At 34.2% G+C, this 22,288-nt stretch overlaps 1 protein-coding gene across 1 annotated transcript in view; it reads right to left on the minus strand.

The window, feature by feature from the left end:
- The window catches only part of SYCP1 (synaptonemal complex protein 1), a 132,299-nt gene that overhangs the window by 54,869 nt on the left and 55,142 nt on the right, over positions 1-22,288 (minus strand). Inside the window, exons 12-15 of the mRNA XM_032881381.1 lie at positions 17,617-17,711; positions 16,931-17,115; positions 15,465-15,532; positions 9,370-9,431 (exon numbers count right to left, since the gene is read on the minus strand). Coding sequence (XP_032737272.1) covers positions 9,370-9,431; positions 15,465-15,532; positions 16,931-17,115; positions 17,617-17,711 — 410 coding nt within the window. The remainder of the gene's footprint in view (positions 1-9,369; positions 9,432-15,464; positions 15,533-16,930; positions 17,116-17,616; positions 17,712-22,288) is intronic.

Consider the following 22,288-nt stretch of genomic DNA (forward strand, 5'->3'; position numbering starts at 1 on the left):
AGGAGAAATAATAAAGATTAGAGCAGAAATAAATGACATAGGAATTTTTAAAAAAATAGAACAAATCAACAAAACTAGGACTGGTTCTTTGAAAGAATTAACAAGCTTGATAACTCCATGACCAGAATTATCAAAAAGAAAAAAAGGACCCAAATTTTTTTTAAAAATCACTAATGAGGGGCACCTGGGTGGCTCAGTTGGTTAAACGGCTGCCTTCAGCTCAGGTCATGATCTCCAGGTCCTGGGATCAAGCCCCAGGACAGGCTCCCAGCTCAGGAAAGAGTCTGATTCTCCCTCTGCCTTTGCCTCTCCCCCTGCTTGTGCTCTCTCTCTCAAATGAACAAAATCTTTAAAAAAAAAATCACCAATGAAAGAGGAGAGATCACAACCAACACCACATAAATACAATTCTAAAAGAATACTATGAGCCATTATATGCCAACAAATTAGGCAATCTGGAAGAAAGAGCATTCCTAGAAACATATAAACTACAAAAACTGAAACAGGAACAGAAAACTGAACAGACCCATAACCAGCAAGGAAATTGAAGCAGTAAACAAAAATCTCCCAACAAACAAGAGTCCAGGGTCAGATAGCTTTCCAGTGGAATTCTACCAAACATTTAAAGAAGAATTAATATCTATTCTTCTGAAGCTGTTCCAAAACTTAGAAATGTTAGGAAAACTTCCAAATTCATTCTATGAGACCAGTATTACCTTGATCCCAAAACCAAACAAAGATCCCACTGAAAAGGAAAATTACCAATATCCCTGATAAACATGGATGCCAAAATTCTGAACAAGATACTAGCTAATAGGATCCAACAGTACATTAAAAGAATAAGTCATCACCCTGACCAAGTGGGATTTATTCCTGGGCTGCAGGGGAGTTCAACATCCACAAATCCATCAACATGATATATCACATTAATAAAAGAAAAAATAAGAACTGTATGATCCTCTTAATAGATGCAGTAAAAGCATCTGATAAAATACAGCATCCTATCTTGATAAAAACCCTCCACAATATAGGGATAGAGGGAACATACCTCAACACCATAAAAGCCATACATGGAAGAACCATAGTGAATAAACCTCAACAAGTGAAAACCAGAACTTTTCCCCTAAAGTCAGAAACATGACAGGGATGTCCACTCTTACTACTATTGTATAATGGTACTAGAGTCTTAGACTCAGCAATCAGACAACAAAAGAAATAAAAGGGATCCAAACGATCAAAGAAGAAGTCAAACTTTCACTCTTCCCAGACGACAGGATATTCTATGTAGAAAACCCAGAAGACTCTACCAAAAAACTGCTAGAACTGATATAGGAATTCAGCAAAGTTGCAGGATATAAAATCAATGCCTAGAAATCTGTTGTATTTCTATAAACTAACAATGAAGCAGCAGAAAGAGAATTCAAAGAATCGATCCCATTCACAATTGCACCAAAAATCATAAGTACCTAAGGAATAAAACCTAACAAAAGAGGTAAAAGATCTGTATTCTGAGAACTATACACTTATGAAAGAAATTGAGGAAGACACAAGAAATGGAAATATTTCATACTCATGGACCAGATGAACAAATATTGTTAAAATGTCTAGCTACCCAAAGCAATAGATTACCCAAAGCAATCTATAGATTCAGTGCTATCAAAATGCTACTAGGATCTTCCACAGAGCTGGAACAAACAATTCTAAAAAAAAATTTTTTAAAGATGGTATTTATTTGACAGCAAGAGTGAGAGAGCACAAGCTGGGGGAGCAGCAAACGGAGAGGGAGGAGCAGGGATTCTGATGTGGGGAGCAAACCCCAGGACCCTGCGATCATGACCTGAGCCAAAAGCAGACGCTTGATGACTGAGCCACCCAGGCACCCCCAGAAACAGTTCTAAAATTTGTATGGAACCAAAAAATACCCCAAATAGCCAAAGTAATCTTGAAAAAGAAAAGCTGGAAGAAGCATCACAATTCCAGACTTCAAACTATATTACAAAGCTGTAATCATTAGGACAGTATGGTACTGGCACAAAAACAGACACATAGATTAATGGGACAGAATAGAGAATCCAGAACTGGCCCCTCAACTCTATGGCCAACTAATCTTTGACAAAACAGGAGACGATATCCAATGAAAAAAAGACAGTCTCTTCAACAAAGGATGCTGGGAAAATTGGACAGCCACATATAGACAAATGAAAGTGGACCATTTTTTTTACACCATACACAAAAATAAATTCATAATGTATGAAAGACCTAAATGTGAAACAAGAGTCCATCAAAATCCTAGAGAACACAGGCAGTAATCTCTTTGGTCTTGCCCGCAGCAACTTCTTGCTAGACACATCTCCAGAGGCAAGGGAAACAAAAGCAAAAATGAACTACTGGGACTACTTAAGGATAAAAAGCTTTTGCACAACAAAGGAAACAATCAACAAAACTAAAGGCAACCTACAGAATGGGAGAAGATATTCATAAAAGACAGATCAGATAAAGGGTTAGTATCCAAAATCTATAAAGAATTTATCAAACTCAAGACACAAAAAACAAAAATCCAATCAAGAAATGGGCAGAAGACATTAACAGATATTTTTCCAAAGAAGAATGGCTAATAGACACAGGAAAAATGTTCAACATAACCTGGCATCAGGGAAATACAAATCAAAACCAAAAGGAGATACCACTTCACACTTGTCAGATGGCTAACATTAACAACTCAGGAAACAACAGATGTTGGTGAGGATTCAGAGAAAGGGGAACTCTCTCACACTGTTGGTAGGAACATAAATTGGTGGAGCCATCCTGGAAAAGAGTATGGAGGTTCCTCAAAAAGTTAAAAACAGAACTACCTTTCAACCCAGCTATTGCACTACTAGGTATTTATCCAAAGGACATAAATATAGTGATTCGAAGAGGTACATGCACACCAATGTTTAGAGTAGCAATGTCCACAATAGCCCACATGTCCATCAGCAGATGAGTGGATAAAGAAGATGGGGTGCATATGCAATAGAATATTACTCAGCATCAAGAAGAATGAAATCTTGCCATTTGCAATAATGTGAATGGAACTAGAGGTTATTATGTTAAGCAAAATAAGTTAGTCAGAGAAAGACAAATACTGTATGCTTTCACTCCTATGTGGAATTTAAGAAACAAAACTGATAAACATAGGGAAGGGAAGGAAAAATACAATAGAATAAAAACAGAGAGAGAGGCAAACCATAAAAGACTCTTAAGTCTAGGAAAGAAACTGAGGGTTGCTGGAGAGGAGGTGGGTAAGGGGGATAGGGTAATTGGGTGACAGGCATCAAGGAGGGCACTTGATGTATTGGGCACTGGGTATTATATGCAACTAACAAATCACTAAACTCTACCCTTGAAACTATTAATAATACACTATATGTTAACTAAACTGAATATAAAACTTTCTTTAAAAACCTACTTATTGCATTTAAAGAATCTGAATTTTATCAATAGGAAATGTGGAGATATTTAAAATTTTGATACAGCATACAACATGATCATATTTGTGATCTAAAAGACTAACTCTAGCAATAGTGCATAGAAAGAATCATTTCTATATAGGCTACATATATCCATATATATAAGTATTTACAAATATAAAGACTAATACAGGTTGAAAGATACACCATGAAAATCAAACATTCATCAAGAAAAAAGGATACTATCAGAGACAAACAAAGATATTTAATAATGACCAAAGGTCAATATGTCAGGAAGATATAATAGTTATGTATGAATGTGAGGTTTATAACAGAAATTCAAAATATGTGAAGCAAGCACTGACATAATTAGAAAGAAACAATTACTAAATCAAAATAGGAGCTCTTAATACCTCTCTCTCAGTAAATAATAGAACAGGACAAAAAAAAATCAACAACACAGAAGATTTTCAAACACCATCAATCAATTGAATCTGATATTTATAGGACAATATACCCAACAATAGCAGTGTACGCATTCTTTACAAGTACAGATGGAACATTTACTAAGATATTAAATTCTTAACAAATTTAAAGAAGAAAGTATATTCTCTGACCGTATGGAATTAAACTAGAAATGAATAACAGAAATAACAGAAAAACAGGAAAATCTCCAAACACAGGGAAATTAAATAACAGACTTCTAAATAACCCCAGGGTCAAAGAGAAAATCAAGAGAAATTAGAAAATATTTTAACCTAAATGAAAATGAATATACAATATAACAAAATTTGTAGAATGCAGCTAAAGAGATGATTAAAGGAAATTTATAGCACTAAATGCTCATATTGGAAAAGCAAGTTCTCAAAACAGCAATCTTTTTCCATCTAAAGAATCTAGAAAAAGATCAAAATAAACCCAAAGCAAGTAGAAGGAAGGAAATAATAAAGAGAAGAAATCAATGAAACTGGAAATAGAAAAACAGGAAAAATCAACAAAACAGAAATCCGGTTATTTGAAAAAAATCAGTAAAATTAATAAACTTTGTATTGGAGCACTGGGTGCGGTGTGGTGCATAAACAATGAATTCTGGAACACTCAAAAGAAATTTAAAAACTAAATAAAAGTTTAAAAAATAAAATTAAAAAAATTTTAAAAATTAATAAACCTCTATCAAGACTGTAAAGAAGAAAGAAGACACAAATCGCCAATATTAGTAATGAAAGTAAAGGCAAACACTGTAAACTCCAGAGACATTAAAAAAAAAAAAATCCAAGTAATGGTACATATAACTCCATGCACAGAAAGTTGACAACTTCAATGAAATGGGACTGATTGCTTAAAAATCACAAACTACCAAAATCATCTAAGATAAAATAGGTAAACTGAATAGTTCCACAATAATGAAAGACATTAGAGTCATCATTTAAAATCTTGCCAAGGGGCACATGGGTGGCTCAGTCAGTTAAGTGTCTGCCTTCAGCTCAGGTCATGATCCTGAAGTCCCAGGATCCAGCCCTGCATCAGGCTCCCTGTTCAGTGGGGAGCCTGCTTCTCTCTCTCTCTCTGCTGCTCCCTATGCTTGTGCCCTCTTGCTTGCTCGCTCTCTCTCTCAAATAAATAAATAAAATCTTTAATAAATAAACAAACAAACAAACAAATACAATCTTGCCAAAAAAGAGTCTCTAAGTTCAGATGATTTCACCCAGAAAATTCTACTAAATGTTTAAGGAAGAAATAATACTAACTCTACACAATCTCTTCCAGAACACAGAAATGAAAGAAATGCTTCCCAACTCATTTTCTGAGGTCAAGAACAGCCTAATTCTAAAACCAGACAAAGACAATTGAAGAAAACTATAGACTTCCCATGAACCCTAAATTAAAAATCAACAAAATATTAACAAAACAAATTCAACAATAAAGAAAAAGAAAAATATACCACACCAACTGGGATTTATACAAGAACGCAAGGCTAGTTCAATATTTGAAAATCAATGTACTACACCATATTAATATTCTAAAAAAGAAAACTACATGATTGTATCAGTAGACATAGAAAAAGCATTTGACAAAATTCAACAGATTCATAATCAAAAAAACGGTCAAAAAACTAGGAAGGCAAGGGCACTTCTACAAAAGAAACTCCTATAATTAACATACTTAATGGTGAAACACTGCATGTTTTTTCCTTAAGATCAAAACAAAGATGTACATGTTCACTACTCCTATTCAAGAACATCATATTAGAAGTCTGATCCAGTGCAGTTAGACAAAAATAAAAGAACTACAATTGTCCTTATTCGCAGACAAAATGACTCTCTACATAGAAAATGATAAGAAATGTGCAAAAAACTCCTAGAACTAATAAATGATTTTAGTGAGACTGCAGGATACAAGGTCAGTGCATAAAGCAATCATATTCCTATCTACAGCAATGTACAACTGGAAAAATACTTTTAAGTACATTTAAAACACCTTCAAGAAAGGAAATATTTAGGTACAAATATAACATGTACAGATCTGTACACTGAAAACTACAAAATGCTAATTAAAGATTCAAGGAAGATCTATACAAATGGACAAATTGATACCATGTTCCTGTGTTAGAAGACTCAACATAAGTAATTACAGCAATTCAACTTAACTTGATCTATAGATTTCTCACAATTATATCTTAATTCTGGCAGGATTTTCTCAGACACAGACAAGCTGAAATTCTATATGATAAAGGAATTAGAATAGCTAAAAACTTTTTAATAATAAAGCTGGAAGAATCAAACTACCCAAATCTAAGATCAATCATAAAGCTATAGTAATTAAGATGCTGATACATTGGTGAATTGATAACAAATAGATCAAGAAAAAAAATAGTCCAGAAACAGAGCCACACAAATATGACCAATTGATTTTTAAAAATGTGCAAAAGCAACTCAATGGAAAAAGGAATCTTTTCAACAAATGGTAATATCCCCCTAGATCAATCCAAAGTATTTAAATCTTTAAATCTTAAATATTTCTCAAAACCATCCATTTTTTTCTCACCATCACCTCCCAGCCTAAGCTATAATCATCTCTCCTTTGTGTACTTAACTGTTCTACCTTAATATACTGTTCTCAATATTCCAAGCCAAATGAGCTTTTCAAAACACAAACCAAGTCACTCCCTACTGAAATTCTTTAGAACTTCCCATTCCTCTTAAAATAAATATAAAATTATCTTTTTTTTTTTTTTAAGATTTTATTTATCTGACAGAGAGAGCACAAGCAGAGGTAACAGCAGGCAGAGGGAGAAGGAGAAGCAGGCTCTCCCCTCAGCAGGAAGCCCGATGTAGGACTCATTCCAGGACCCTGGGATCATGACCTGAGCCAAAGGTAGCTGCTTAATTGACTGAGCCACTCAGGGATCCCTAAAATCATCTTGATAGGATTCACAAGGCCATGAATTACCATGCCTCTAGTACCTTAACTCTCTAGCCTCATTTTGTACTACTCTCCGTTCACTCCACATTACACAAACCATATTCCTTCCTATCAAAGGAACTTTACACATATGTCCTCTACCTGATAAGCTCTTCCCCCTTCCTAATCTGAATTTCAGTTCAAGTTTTACTTTAAAAAAAAAAAAAAGGCTCTTCTGACCTAACCAACTAGTTCAAGTCCCTTTAAGACCTCATACCTCATACCTCTGCCTTTATTAGCACTTTCCTTTATTGCCTTTGTCACCATTTTAATATTACCTTTGAATAACTGCTTATATTTAAGTGTGATATTTCATGACATAGATACATGAAAGCAGCATATGCAACCATTTGCTCCCAACTGTACCCTCAGGGTACAGAAGAGAAACTCAAAATATGTTTGTTAAATGGGCAAATATATTGTTTTATTTATTTCTTACAACTACCCCATTACATATATATAATTATTTTCCCTATTTCATAGATGGAAAACTAAGGCATCGAGAGTTTAGTTAATTTGCTCTCAGTCATATAGCTAAGAAGTAAAGAGTTGGATAGCAATTGAAACATTGTCTTTTAAAACAATATTGTCTTTAAAACTATCTTTTTAAAGACTTTAAAGTTTTAAAGACTTTAAAACTTTTAAAGACTTTAAAGACTTTAAAACGTTAAAACTTTAAAGACTTTAAAGTCTTTAAAACTGTCCTTTTAAAGACCAAGATAATTGTGGTTTTTAAAAATTTTTTTTTAAATTTTATTTTATTTTATTTGGCAGAGATCACAAGTAGGCAGAGAGGCAGGCAGAGAGAGGGAGGGGGAAGCAGGCTCCCTGCTGAGCAGAGAGCCTGACGAGGGGCTCAATCCCAGGACCCTGAGATCACGACCCGAGCAGAAGACAGGGGCTTAACCCATTGAGCCACCCAGGCACCCCAATAATTGTGTTCTATTGCTGTCCAAATATAACAAAACCCTAAACCAATCCTTATCTGCATAGGAGTGAATCTTTATAGTAAAAATAATGCTTACTATTCATTCATTCAACAAATATTTATAAAGTGTCAGTCACTGTGCTAAGCAAGTACTAAAGCTACAAGGAAAATAGGACATGGGTTCTTAGCCCTTATGGGAGCATACCTTCATTCCACTATTTACTGAGGACCTACTATATACCACCTACTGTGCTAAGTAAGGGGAATTCAGAAAGGTGAATAAAGTTTTAAACAATGATGCAAAAAAAATAAATTAATTCCACTTGTGTTAAGTGCTATAAAGGAAAAGTTCAGGTGGCTATAGGAACAAGCCATACAGAGACCTAAACTAGATAATAGAGGTTTATAGATAATATCAAAAGAGGTTACCAAACTGATATTCAAGTAGAGACTTAAACTATAACAACAACAACAATAAATAAGTATGCATTATCAAATCTGAAAGCAATGTGAACATTATTATTCACAAGAGTTGAAGCAAAGCAATTCAATGGAGAAAGAATTTGGAAATAATGATGCCCAAGAGATGGAAGAATTAGGAGTTGCAAAACCAGGTAGAGATACAATAGTATCTGTAATTATAAACAAACTACAGCCTGCTAGGTAAAATCAACCTACAATTGCTTTTTGTAGGCCCTTGATCTAAGAATAATTTTTACATTTTTGACATTTTTACAAGGCTGCTAAAAATAAAGAGAAGCAGAGGACAAGAAGGGGCAGGGAAGGTGTGGAAATAGGAGGAGGAGGAGAAGAGAATTAACATTCTGTATATAGGCTACAAAGACTAAAATATTTACTCTCTAGTCCTTTAAAAAAGTTTGTTGTCCATGCTCCACATGTTGTAAACAATTAAAACATAATTAAGCCTATCCTAGGGACGCCTGGGTGGCTCAGTCGGTTAAGCGTTTGCCATCTGCTCAGATCATTATCCCAGGGTCCTGGGATCAAGTCCTGCATCAGGCTCCTTGCTCAGCAGGGAGCCAGCTTCCTTGCCTTTCCCTGTGCTTGTGTTCTCTGTCTCTCTCTGACAAATACATAAATAAAATCTTAAAAAAATAAAAAAACCTATCCTAACAAATTCATTAAACATGATTCTATCTGAACACTAAACATAGTTACTGAATATATAACATATAAATCTTCCCCAAAACTGTAGCTTTTTGGCTCAAAGTTTTCACAAGCATACCAAATTTACTATCAATAAATCAATAACATCACACACATACTTGATCTTACTTAAATGTACTGCCAACACACAAATAATAGAAACACCTTCATCAAGAAAATTTTCAAAATATATTAAATTTGGTATGATAAGAATGTGGCTTTATTAAAACACAAATGTATTTTTTATATTTTAGCTGAAAACACTAATATAAAACATTTATAGTGTGAGAGTCTAAGTCTGTGGATTCAATATTATTTTGAAAAGTAACTGCTCTATACTAATAAGAGAAATTATGTACTTACCAAGATTTTTTTCAATTCTTCAAGTTCTAGTTCTTTGTTATTTTTAAGCTTAGTCATCTCTTCTAAAATAAACAAAAGAATAAAAAGGTATTAAAAATCAGATTAAAAGAACAGGAAAGAAGAGGCAAGAAATAAGAATATCATCATTTTAAAGGGAAAAAACCAGAGATGGTTTAATGAAACTAAACTACCATAAAGCATAGAGGACGTCTAAATGGGACTATGCAAAAATGATAAATATTAATAGTAATGTTTCTAGAAAGTAGAATTCCACAACCAAAAGAACTCAAGTTCATTAACCAAAATAAGCAATGGAGCTATATAAAATATATTCGGAATGAGGTTACATAGCACATGGCTTTACCTTTACTGCATCACTAAGTATCTTACTTTTTAATCTTTGCTCCAAATTAAAAAGGAGAAGTGATCCACTTTTCTCAAGCTAATTCTGACCATTGTACTCTGGACCTCAATATTCCTACCTCCTCTGAGATTTTAATTCGCTATGTTACCGATATACATGGACTCTCTTACAGGAAACTTTTAATTTCCCTTATAAACATCTATTTGAATACAAAACAATATCTGATTGACCTGTCTGTCCTTTCATACTACTGTCAAATTTCTTACTTTGCAGACAAACTTGTGTTTGTTATGTATACATTTCTTTTTTAGCTCCACGCAAAACTAATGCCTATCTCATTACATTAATTACATCTCTTGTTACATCAACCAAACTATGATCTCAAAGATCACCAATAACCATTTTGTGGTAAAATTCTCAGTCTTCTTTATTCTGGAGCTTTCTGGCATTTGATGCTATTAAACTACTCTACTTTTCTCCCTTTGATTTTCAAGACTTTGCATTATTTGCATTTCCTGTCCTAACTCTTGTTCCTATTTTCATTGCTGACACCCTTCTTTTTTTCTATCCTAAATAACACTCTACAATGCTTTTCTTTCTATCTTCTATTAATTCAGTATTAGGCTAATTAATTTTAGAACATTTCCAACTCAAACCTCCTGCTTTTTTCTCCTTCCTTAGATTTTTTTTAACTGCCTACAAAATTCCAAAATTGTCTAGCTGTCACCTAAAATTTTATTCTATCTGAAACACTGTCCTTCCTTACTGTTAAGGGTTTTTAATAACTGGAGATATAAGAGATTTGCTGAAAGTTTCCCAGACTCTGTACATTAAAAATAAACACAAAATTTATAATAATTGCCCATAGTTTTTAAGGAAAAGATCAACAAAATATAAAATCCCACCACATATTCTCAAAGAAAAACCTGTCACAAGCAAAGCTTATTTAACCACAACATTTCATTTTAGGTAAAAAGAGTTTATTTTTTCAAACTCAAGGACTGATTAAAGACAGTAGACTGAGCATGTCTCCACATTCTTTTACCCCCAATCCCTTTATAAAAGACAAAAAATATATATATTTACAACATTAATAAAACCAGGCTACCATGAACAAACCAAAAAGTCGAAGAATTTTGGCAGGGAGAGGGAAGACCAACATTAATTCAAAGAAGGCTATGTGAAACACCTACACCATACCTTCCACCACACAGTGCAACTCAATTTTAATCAAAGATTTAGGAATTGGAGGCAAAGTGATGCAGCAATGCCCCAAATAGCTCATGATCTCTAAGCAAGATAGACATTTCCTAAACCCAAAAGATTAGCTACCAAGCCCACCTTTCTTTATAATACCTTTTATGTCCCCCCCACCCCACCCCATATAATCAAATATTTAGATAAGTAAATAATCAAGAATCAACAATTACTGAAGAAAAGCAAAACCATAAGAGAGGCACCAAATTCATCTAAGAGAACTAAAATAAATCCAAGAAGGAATTAATAAAGCAAACAGAAGTAGGTATTTTGCTAAGTATAGTATGTTCCAACAGAGTAAAGATCCATGAAATAAGTCACCTAAAGCTCTTAGAAATTCAAAATTTGACAACTTTAAAAATAACAAAATAAAGACTGAATTAGCAGGGAGAAGTAAAAAAAAAAAAAATTGTTCTCCAAATCCCCCACCCAAGAACTAAAAGAGAAAAAAAATTTTTTGAGAAATTATAAAATACAAAGGATAGAGCCAAAATTTCTAAAATCCACCTATCAGCACTTACAGAGAGAATGATGACACTAGAAAAGAAAAAATAAGAGAAAAATTTTCAGAGCTGAAGGCAGACAAAATGTCCTTAGATTCATGAGCTCACCAAATGCTACTAGCATAAGTGTGATATGATTCCACTTTTAAAAGATATTCTCTCATGCCTGTACCACTCAAATAGCTTCCAATCTAATTTCTCCAATTCTACCTTTTTCCTCACTATAAGCAATCCCCACCCACCATCAAATTTATCTGCCATACAGAAGTTGCAGCGACCCTTTAAAAGACATAAACCAGAACATGTCATCTCAATAGTTCAAATTTTTTAATGGTTTTCCTTCAAGGTTAGCATAAAATCAAAATCCCTTTCCTTGTTCCTACCTGATTTTGTCCTTATCAGCTCATACTTATTACCCTTTTCATATCACTTCTTACATTCAGGCACATAGGCTTTCATTCAGTCCATTGAATTAACCAAGCTCCTTTACAACTCAGAACATTTCTACATGTGTTTCCTTCTGACTGAAAAGCTCTCTCCAACTCATATCCTTTACTTCACTAAATCTCACTTATTTATGAGGTCAGCTAACAGTCATACCTTATCACCGAATCTACATTAGGCCCTATTATTTTCTTACATGGTTTCATTTTCATTGTCTTCATAACACTTATCCTCATTTTTAATCAAATATTTATTTTATATGTCTTCCTAAATAAAGCACAGATCTCATCATCAGCACAAAGACCATGTCTTTAATGTTCCTACTTAAATGTCCAAAGCTAAACAAGGAATAAACATCTAAGTCTAAATCTAATAATCAAATAAGAAGCAATACAAAACACTAGAGAGAGAATCTGTTATATAACAAAGTAAAAACAAACATGGGTACAGATACAGAAAAATGACCACAGGAGTAAAACCTGTTTAGAGCAACATCAGATTAAATTGAAGAGAGGAGACATATGAAGAAGCAAAGCAAACTGTACCAAGTCAAAAACCGAGAATAAAATTGACAAAAACTTTGTGTTTACAGTTGGTTTTAATTTGCTTTGCATGCACTACTTTACTCTTTAAGTGAGCAATAAAACAGGTGATATTTAAAGAGTTCGAACTCAAGTGATGAGATGACTCTTAATTTAGAACACAGAATAATCAGATTTGTATTTTTAAAGGAACACACTAGCATCAGTGCAGAGAATCAAAAAGAGACAAGACCAGAAACAAAAATACTGATTCTCAAACTAATACAATTAGTACTGGTCAGAGGTGTGTGGTTCAGACCTAATATCAAGATATAAGAGGTAAAACAGGCTTTATTTGTGGAGGGAAAAAAGTGGTCTTAGTATGAGTCAATGACTGAGACTCCTGAGGGAATGATGGAGGCTGATGGAGGGCTATTCTAACCAAGAGGTAAGTCTAAGAATGTGCCATCGAGGAAGAATGCAAAGCGTAATAGGGAAATAAAGCAATAAGTATAAGAACTATTGCAGTAAGAAAAAAGTTTATGAAAATAAGTCAAAGTTTGTTTGTATCCTACTAAATACAACAAGGGATGAACAAAGATGAAGACAAATGAGGGTGATCTGAAGCATGGTTTGATGATTAATCTGCCAAATACAATTTGTGTTCCATTACATTACTCACGTGCATCCCTCTGGTAGACTAAGAGAATGTGCTGGAATCCTAAAACCAAGAAAGAAGAAATAAGGGCTAAAACTGTTCTAGGTCTGTGGAGATGAAGAAAAAAGGAATGATTCAAAAGATAAAGTTACATTAGTTAGATTTTATGAGCTAGATATTAAAAGTTAGAAACAGCAGCACTGGATAACCAATTAGAAATGAAAGATAAGGGAGAAAAAAAGAGAAAAGAATATCATCCAAGATTCTTTTTTTTAAGATTTTATTTATTTGACAGACAGAGATCACAGGTAGGCAGAGAGGCAGGCAGAGAGAGGAAGGGAAGCAGGCTCCCTACTGAGCAGAAAGCCTGATGCGGGGCTCAATCCCAGGACTCTGGGATTACGACCTGAGCCAAAGGCAGAGGCTTTAACCCACTGAACCACCCAGGCGCCCCTATCATCCAAGATTCTAATTTTGAGAACTATACTTTCAACCAAGCTAATGCTGAGCACTTATGTCAGTTATGCTGCTCTCCTACACATAATGCTTTCCACGTTCCACCACCATTCTCTACAACTACCCAAAGCCTCTTTATACCTTAAAGACTACTTTTAAAATCTACCTCTTCTATAAAGTCTTTTCCAGTTCTGCAGACCACACTGATACCTTTGGCTTCCTCTTGTCATCAGCATTAACATATCTCCAGCAATAACAAATCTGTGAGCATTCACCCCAAATACACAAATATGTATGAAACACAAATATATTATTCATAAATCATATAAATTTTAATATAAATGTGTCTTATGATATTCATTATAAAACATATGAAAAGCATAAAATTTAAAAAGTTACAATATTTCCTTCCCTTATCCTAACAGAAGTCTTGCTCATCCCCACATTTTGGAAACACTGTTCTAATGATTTTATGTGTTCAACATTTCTCCCACAATAACAAGGGATTTCTCAAGAGCATGATATTTTATATCTTGTATGTGTTCCCACAACACCTAAGATAATGCTAAGAAACACACACAGAACTTCACAGTTCTAGAAGAATTCCTTATCCAAACATCTCTTAATATATTGCTCTGTTATGAGAAAAATCACCTTATGCATCTGTTTATCTGATAATAAGAGCGATTTAATTTCAATATCAGAATGAATTATTACAAATAAATAATCCATTAAAGATATTTTAAGTTATTCCTTAATATACAACATTCAATTGAAGGAAGATTTAAAAGTTAGATGAAAAATACATTTACAATCATTCTAATATAAAATAACATCAAAGAAATTATTTATCATTGAATAGTACAATTTTGGATGCTCAAAGATTGGTCTCATCTATAGTAGGAAACTAGGCATTGCCAAAGGAAAAGCATAAATAAGTTTCAAAATTTCAACCAAACATCCTACCAATACAAAATTTCTTGCAATTATTTTAATTACACAAGTATCCAAAGCTAATAATAAAGCTGACAGAAAGTTGTGAGATAGTTTAGAAAAACACCTGCTAATTCATGAGTTATTTTAATTTATAAAGATAATTCTTTTGGGGGCACCTGGGTGGCTTAGCCAGTTAAGCATCTAACTCTTGAGCTCAGCTCAGGTTATGATCTCAAGGTCATGGGATTAAGCTCTGTGTCAGGCTCCATGCTCAGAGGCAGTCTGCTGAAGATTACCTACCTCTCCCTTTGCCTCCCGCCCCCACTCTTGCACATGCTCAGTCACTCCCTCTCTCTAAAAATAAAATATAATAAATCTTCTAAAAATAATTTTCACCAAAATTAGAAAATAAAAAAAAGAAAAATGTTTTTCTATCTTTGTAATTCTCCACATCTGTACATATCTATAAATATAAAACATAGGAGTTATTAGGATTAGCTAATTAAAGGGTCATAAATTCACAAAATAACTACAGAGCTTCTCTTTTGGCCATGAAATCTGTTAAATATTAACAATACCATATGACAAAATGGGATAGCATTTTCCTATAAATAGTTAATAATCCAACATGACAAATCAATAAAATTTCAAAATTCAATTAAAATATAAGACATTTTCCACTAAGAATTATTAAGGCCTCTAAATCCTAAAATAAGAAATACAGACTACAAATATCTTTTAGCCTCCTTACACTTCTAGGTATCTATGAACTGCATAATGGAACTTAAGTCTTTCTTAAGGTTTAAGTTTTCTGTCTTTGAAAAGTCAAATTAAAAATTACAAAATAATCATTATTGATAGATGACCGAGGAGAAACTGTATTTTATTCTGAAATAGTTAATGTTTTTATAATTGGCTAATATTATCATGTACACATGTTATTCTCTAAATCTTACCCAGTTCACTTGATTTCTTCTGAAGCTCCACAGTAAGTATTCTCAATTGATCATCACTTTTTTCCAATCTTGTAAAATATATTAGTTTATAATGTAAAACATTCTTTTAATCAGAATTCATCTAGTAACTACAATTGGTGCAGTTTAAAAATATATCTTGCATAGATTCACTCATTCAATTATGAAACTTTTTTTGAGTACCTACCATGCCATATAGCATAACACTTCAAAATTAGATATTATTAATACATAGCTGTATATTAATTACATCTGCACAAAAGTCTTAAAGCTTTTGGTGACAATTTATCACTTAGCTATTGATGATAATCAAATGAATGCGTCTTAGAACTTTGAAAGAGATTGAATATGTAACTACTATTACATCAAATTCTGTCTTAGGAACAATATAAATGTGAGAATTGTGCAATTCACTTAATTCCTCCGGCTTTCTGCTTCCTTATCTATAAAACTAAGGTAATAGGAACAAATGATATTTAAGATCACTTACAGTTTCAAAATTTTTAAAAGTTGTTTGGATAGAGCAACCAAGAATATATAAGATGAGCTGAGCTTTTTAGAAGATCTAGCTTTTCTTCCTCCACCATACATAAGCAGTAAAGAAAAAATACTGGTCATGACTTCACAGAAAAGCTTGTTCCTCTCTTTCATCCTACCAGACTTAAATAACCCGAGTGCTAATGGGACAAAAACAATCACTTAGGCTTCTTAACACAGCTTTATAAATACAAATATAAAAAAGTGAAAAAAGGGTAAGTTTTTAATTCAATTTTAGAAGAGCTGTTATTTAGATGAAATGCAAATGAATATTTTATAGTTACTCATATTCATTAATTCATTAATTTAATAAAAAGTGCTTGAGAACCTACTCTGTTCCAGGCTAGTTACTAATTTTATATATCAGAAAGATTACAGAAAGCAAACTCAGTAAAACAAACTCACAGCCTATGAAGTTATTTCTACGAAGCTAATAATAATCCACAGTTTAATTAAATATGTCCTATCACTGCATCAGCACTTGATGAGCTTGTCTACTTGAGTCTGTGACAAAGTATGCATGGAAACTATCCTAGAGAATACATGCTGTCTCTTCCCAGGATACCTGCTTACCTAATACAAACTTTTAAAATGTATTCCCACTTTTTACATTAAAAAAAACACATGGGGGTTGCCTGGAGGGCTCAGTGGGTTAAGCGTTTGCCTTCAGCTCAGGTCATGGGATCAAGCCCGACTTCAGGCACTCTGCTCTGCAGGGAGTCTTCTCCCTCTCCCTCTGCCACTTTCCCAACTCATGCTCTATCTCTCTCTATCTCAAATAAATATATAAAATCTTTTTTAAAAGAGAGAGACTTGTTTACAGATGTTATAGGAAGTCAGTTGACAATGAAAATACAATGAATATTGCAAATAAGTTGTTTTTATTCAACTAAATAAAAAAAAATTTTTACCTTTGTTGTTCTGTTGTCAATAATTCTTTCAAGTTGCAGATAGAAGTTTTAAGTTCAGTAACCACAAATGAATGACCAGCTTTAGCTTTATTAAATTCTTCCATTTGAGCTTCTTTTTCAGCAGTGAGCTGATATATTTTTTTTGTTGCTACCTGTAAATCTTCCTCTAAAGCCTTTTGAGTACTCTAAATAAAACAAAGTACAAAATAGATGCTATAATCCAAGGGCCTTCAGAAAAAAAAAAAAAACTGAAGTCATCTGCTTCTATAATTTGCTGCCTCTCCCTCCCTCCTTATTCAATTAACCCCCTCCACTGCCCCACACTGACCAATCTGAAATGCCCATTCAATACTCTTATTTCAATACACCATTCTTCCAAAGCCAATCTATAGTCCCAACCTCCCAATGGAGTCTTCCTTGCCTGCAGTGTTCTTTTAATTTTTAGAACTACTATAGCAATTTTTGCCTGAATCACCATTGACATCTAGCATGATCTTGTATTTTAATTATACTTCTGATGTGTTTTTAGTCAATGTTTTCAATTAAACTATAAGCAGATTGTAAGCTGGGATTTTATCTTCTCTATTTGAAGTTCTGGGTCCTTGTCCATAGCATTAGCATTCAATAAATATCTGTTGATTCATACTGTGAGGCTTGTCACACACTAATCGTTTTTTTTATCATACCACACTTCTTTGCAAAGACATTTTAATATCTTCTAGTTCTGATGTCAAATGATCCTGCTTCTCATTTGATTCTTTTAAGTTTTCATTCTGTAATTCTAGAAAAGAGAGTTGTGGATTGGTATTACTTAATAAAAAATATATAACAAGAAAGCAAATTGTTATAATTTTTTCCTCCATGAGGTACTCTAAAATGAAGTATAATTATGCAAATATAAGTCCACTGATATTGGTCATCATCTACTTTTATGATTTTTCAAGATTATTATCTCCCAAGTACTCAATGGTGAATATATGAGGATTTTTGGTCCTATATTTTTTAATAATAAACATTGGAAATAACCTAAATATTCAACAGGAGATAAAATTAAATTATGATGGTACATACACATAATGGTAAACCATGTAGCCACTACAAATGATGACAGACTTTATTAATCACTAATTTGGATGTATATTCACAAAACATTACATAATAAAAAGGGCATGTTTAAATAGTATCTATATAAATAGTGCATGTGAAAGGAAACAATACACACAAAAATATTATAAGTAATTTATCTCCTACTGGTGAAATTATTCCATTGCCCACCTTGAGTTTCAGATTTTTCTAAAATATTACACTCAGGGGCGCCTGGGTGGTACAGTTGGTTAGGCATCCGACTCTTGATTTCAGCTCAGGTCATGATCTCAGGTTTGTGAGATGAAGCCTGGCACTGCACTCCATGCTCAGCATAGAGTCTGCTTGAGATTCTTTCTTCTTCTCTGCCTCTCCTGCTCATTTTTTCTCTCTCTCTCTCCCTTTCTCTTAAACAAATAAATCTTTTAAAAAATAATTTAAATATTATATTCATATGCTGAAATATTATTTTAAAAAAGCTTTTGACTCTATAGCTGGTGTTTATTAAATACTAAGTGTTAGGTACTAGTCTATGTGCTTTATCTGTATATATGCATTCACTTTTAAACATCATAAAAACAGCAGGACAAAAAAAAGAAGTTCATGTTCTCTTCCCTGGGTTCAAATTATTCTATGCCCTCTTACTAGCTACCTAACCTTGGGCATGATACCTAACCAGTCTGTCTCCACTTTTCTCAACTGAAAAAAGGGAATAATGATAATTATTCATATCTTGAAAGGTTGTTATTAGGATTAAACAAAATAATGCAACCTAAAATGTTTAACAACAGTGTTTAGTATATAGTCAATAATTGTTATAGATTATTATGACAATGGTAATGATGGTGTATACTAGAAACTGGACCTTAAAATTCATGGTATTTACAATGTAACTGGGCAAGCAGACAAATAATCAATTGTAAGTACAGACGGACACTCACTCAGAAATTCTGGAAATTAATATAGAGAGGGGGCACCCAAGCCAAAAAAGATTAACAGAAGACAGAGCCAAGGGGAAGCTGACATAGAGAAGGTAAGTTCAAGGAAGGCTTCCACACAGTATCCGCACAGTTCAAACATTTTGAAAGCCAGTAAGATTTAACAAGAGTAAGTGGGAGTTGGGAGAGAAAAAGTATCACAGGTGAAAGAGCATGTACAAAGACAAAAATTATGGAGACAAGATGACACATTCTGGGGTCTAAAGGAAATTTATTTCAATAGCATGAAACTTAAAGTATGAGGGAAGAATCAAAGCAGATATGATAGGAAAAAATAATAAGGACAAGATCATAACAGGATTTACAGGACTTGTTCAAAGGTATATAGCTCCTAAGCCATAAAGACCATAAAAAATTATGAAGGATGTTAAGCAACAAAATGATGTTTCAGGTTTATATTTTTAAAAGTTCCATTCTGGGGGCGCCTGGGTGGCTCAGTGTGTTAAAGCCTCTGCCTTCAGCTCAGGTCATGATCCTGGGGTCCTGGGATCGAGCCCCACATCGGGCTCTCTGCTCAGCAGGGAGCCTGCTTCCTTCTTTCTCTCTCTCTCTCTCTGCCTGCGTTTCTGCCTACTTGTGATCTCTGTCAAATAAATAAATAAAATCTTTAAAAAAAAAATAAAAGTTCTATTCTGAAAATCTGTGTAGAAATGAAAGTGTTAGTGGTCCACCTCTGCCGTCAAATGCTCTACCACTGAACTATAGCCCCAGTGGTCCACCTCTGAAAACAAAATGGGAAAAGGAGATCTGGAGGGAAGAAAATGACAATCAAAAACTGTGATGTCCACTATGTCCACTATGATACATTTCTTATAGTCTGGTAATCAATGTCTCCTCTGAGAAATCGTAATTACAAACTAGACCTTAGGCATGAACTAGAGCTGAATGTATGGTGTTTCAGTGTTTTAAAAAAAGTTCCAAACCAAAACTTAATTTGAAGTGCCCCTACGTTTACCCAGGATCCCAAAGCTGCTAAGGCAAATTTTCTCTGTAAAAATGTACTTCCAATCCAAGTCTTAAAGAATTTCCACAGATGAAGTTACATGACCTCACAATCACAAGAGGAAACAGCATCACGAGCAGAGTCAGGAGAATAACTGAAAGGCAGACTTGGATCTGCAAAGATTTCAGATATTACAATTACTGGCTGTGGATTTAAAAACTGTATTATATCATTCTTTAAAAACTAAAGAAGGAAGATATCCATAAACTAAATAAAACTCTTAGAAATGACATATATAAAACTAAAACTGAAAACTCCATCGGTATAATGGGTAATGTATGTCATTCAAACATTCCTCTAAAAGGAATAAAAATCCAGAATCAAATACTAAGAATATTAACATCACTAAGCTCCTGACAGAATAAGAAAATACCAGGCCGAAAGGGAAAATGGAAATGGGGAGAAGATAAGTACAGAATCAGCTTTTGCCCTGAGGGCATTTGCAGATCCTGGCAAAGCTAAACTTTTTTTTTTTTCTCACCATAGAACATACCCTCCCCAATGTCCATAACCCCACCCCCCCAAACCCCTCCCCCCCGCAACCCTCAGTTTGTTTTGTGAGATTAAGAGTCACTTATGGTTTGTCTCCCTCCCAACCCCATCTTGCTTCATTTACTCTTCTCCTACCCCCTTAACCCCCATGTTGCATCTCCTCTCCCTCATATCAGGGAGATCATACGATAGTTGTCTTTCTCTGATTGACTTATTTCGCTAAGCATGATACCCTCTAGTTCCATCCACGTCGTCGCAAATGGCAAGATTTCATTTCTTTTGATGGCTGCATAGTATTCCATTGTGTATATATACCACATCTTCTTTATCCATTCGTCTGTTGATGGACATCTAGGTTCTTTCCATAGTTTGGCTATTGTAGACATTGCTGCTATAAACATTCGGGTGCACGTGCCCCTTCGGATCACTACGTTTGTATCTTTAGGGTAAATACCCAGCAGTGCAATTGCTGGGTCATAGGGTAGCTCTATTTTCAACATTTTGAGGAACCTCCATGCTGTTTTCCAGAGTGGTTGCACCAGCTTGCATTCCCACCAACAGTGTAGGAGGGTTCCCCTTTCTCCGCATCCTCGCCAGCATCTGTCATTTCCTGACTTGTTAATTTTAGCCATTCTGACTGGTGTGAGGTGGTATCTCATTGTGGTTTTGATTTGTATTTCCCTGATGCCGAGTGATGTGGAGCACTTTTTCATGTGTCTGTTGGCCATCTGGAAGTCTTCTTTGCAGAAATGTCTGTTCATGTCTTCTGCCCATTTCTTGATTGGATTATTTGTTCTTTGGGTGTTGAGTTTGCTAAGTTCTTTATAGATTCTGGACACTAGCCCTTTATCTGATATGTCATTTGCAAATATCTTCTCCCATTCTGTCAGTTGTCTTTTGGTTTTGTGAACTGTTTCCTTTGCTGTGCAAAAGCTTTTGATCTTGATAAAATCCCAATAGTTCATTTTTGCCCTTGCTTCCCTTGCCTTTGGCGATGTTTCTAGGAAGATGTTGCTGCGGCTGAGGTCGAAGAGGTTGCTGCCTGTGTTCTCCTCAAGGATTTTGGTGGATTCCTTTCTCACATTGAGGTCCTTCATCCATTTTGAGTCTATTTTCATGTGTGGTGTAAGGAAATGATCCAATTTCATTTTTCTGCATGTGGCTGTCCAATTTTCCCAACACCATTTATTGAAGAGGCTGTCTTTTTTCCACTGGACATTCTTTCCTGCTTTGTCGAAGATTAGTTGACCATAGAGTTGAGGGTCTATTTCTGGGCTCTCTATTCTGTTCCATTGATCTATGTGTCTGTTTTTGTGCCAGTACCATGCTGTCTTGATGATGACAGCTTTGTAATAGAGCTTGAAGTCCGGAATTGTGACGCCACCAACTTTGGCTTTCTTTTTCAATATTCCTTTGGCTATTTGCGGTCTTTTCTGGTTCCATATAAATTTTAGGATTATTTGTTCCATTTCTTTGAAAAAAATGGATGGTACTTTGATAGGAATTGCATTAAATGTGTAGATTGCTTTAGGTAGCATAGACATTTTCACAATATTTATTCTTCCAAACCAGGAACATGGAACATTTTTCCATTTCTTTGTGTCTTCCTCAATTTCTTTCATGAGTACTTTATAGTTTTCTGTGTATAGATTCTTAGTCTCTTTGGTTAGGTTTATTCCTATAAACTATCTTATAGTTTTGGGTGCAATTGTAAATGGGATGGACTCCTTAATTTCTCTTTCTTCTGTCTTGTTGTTGGTGTAGAGAAATGAGACTGATTTC

Source organism: Lontra canadensis, unplaced genomic scaffold, assembly GCF_010015895.1.
Source record: "Lontra canadensis isolate GAN:19392208 unplaced genomic scaffold, GSC_riverotter_1.0 scaffold75, whole genome shotgun sequence".
Lineage (NCBI taxonomy): Eukaryota > Metazoa > Chordata > Mammalia > Carnivora > Mustelidae > Lontra > Lontra canadensis.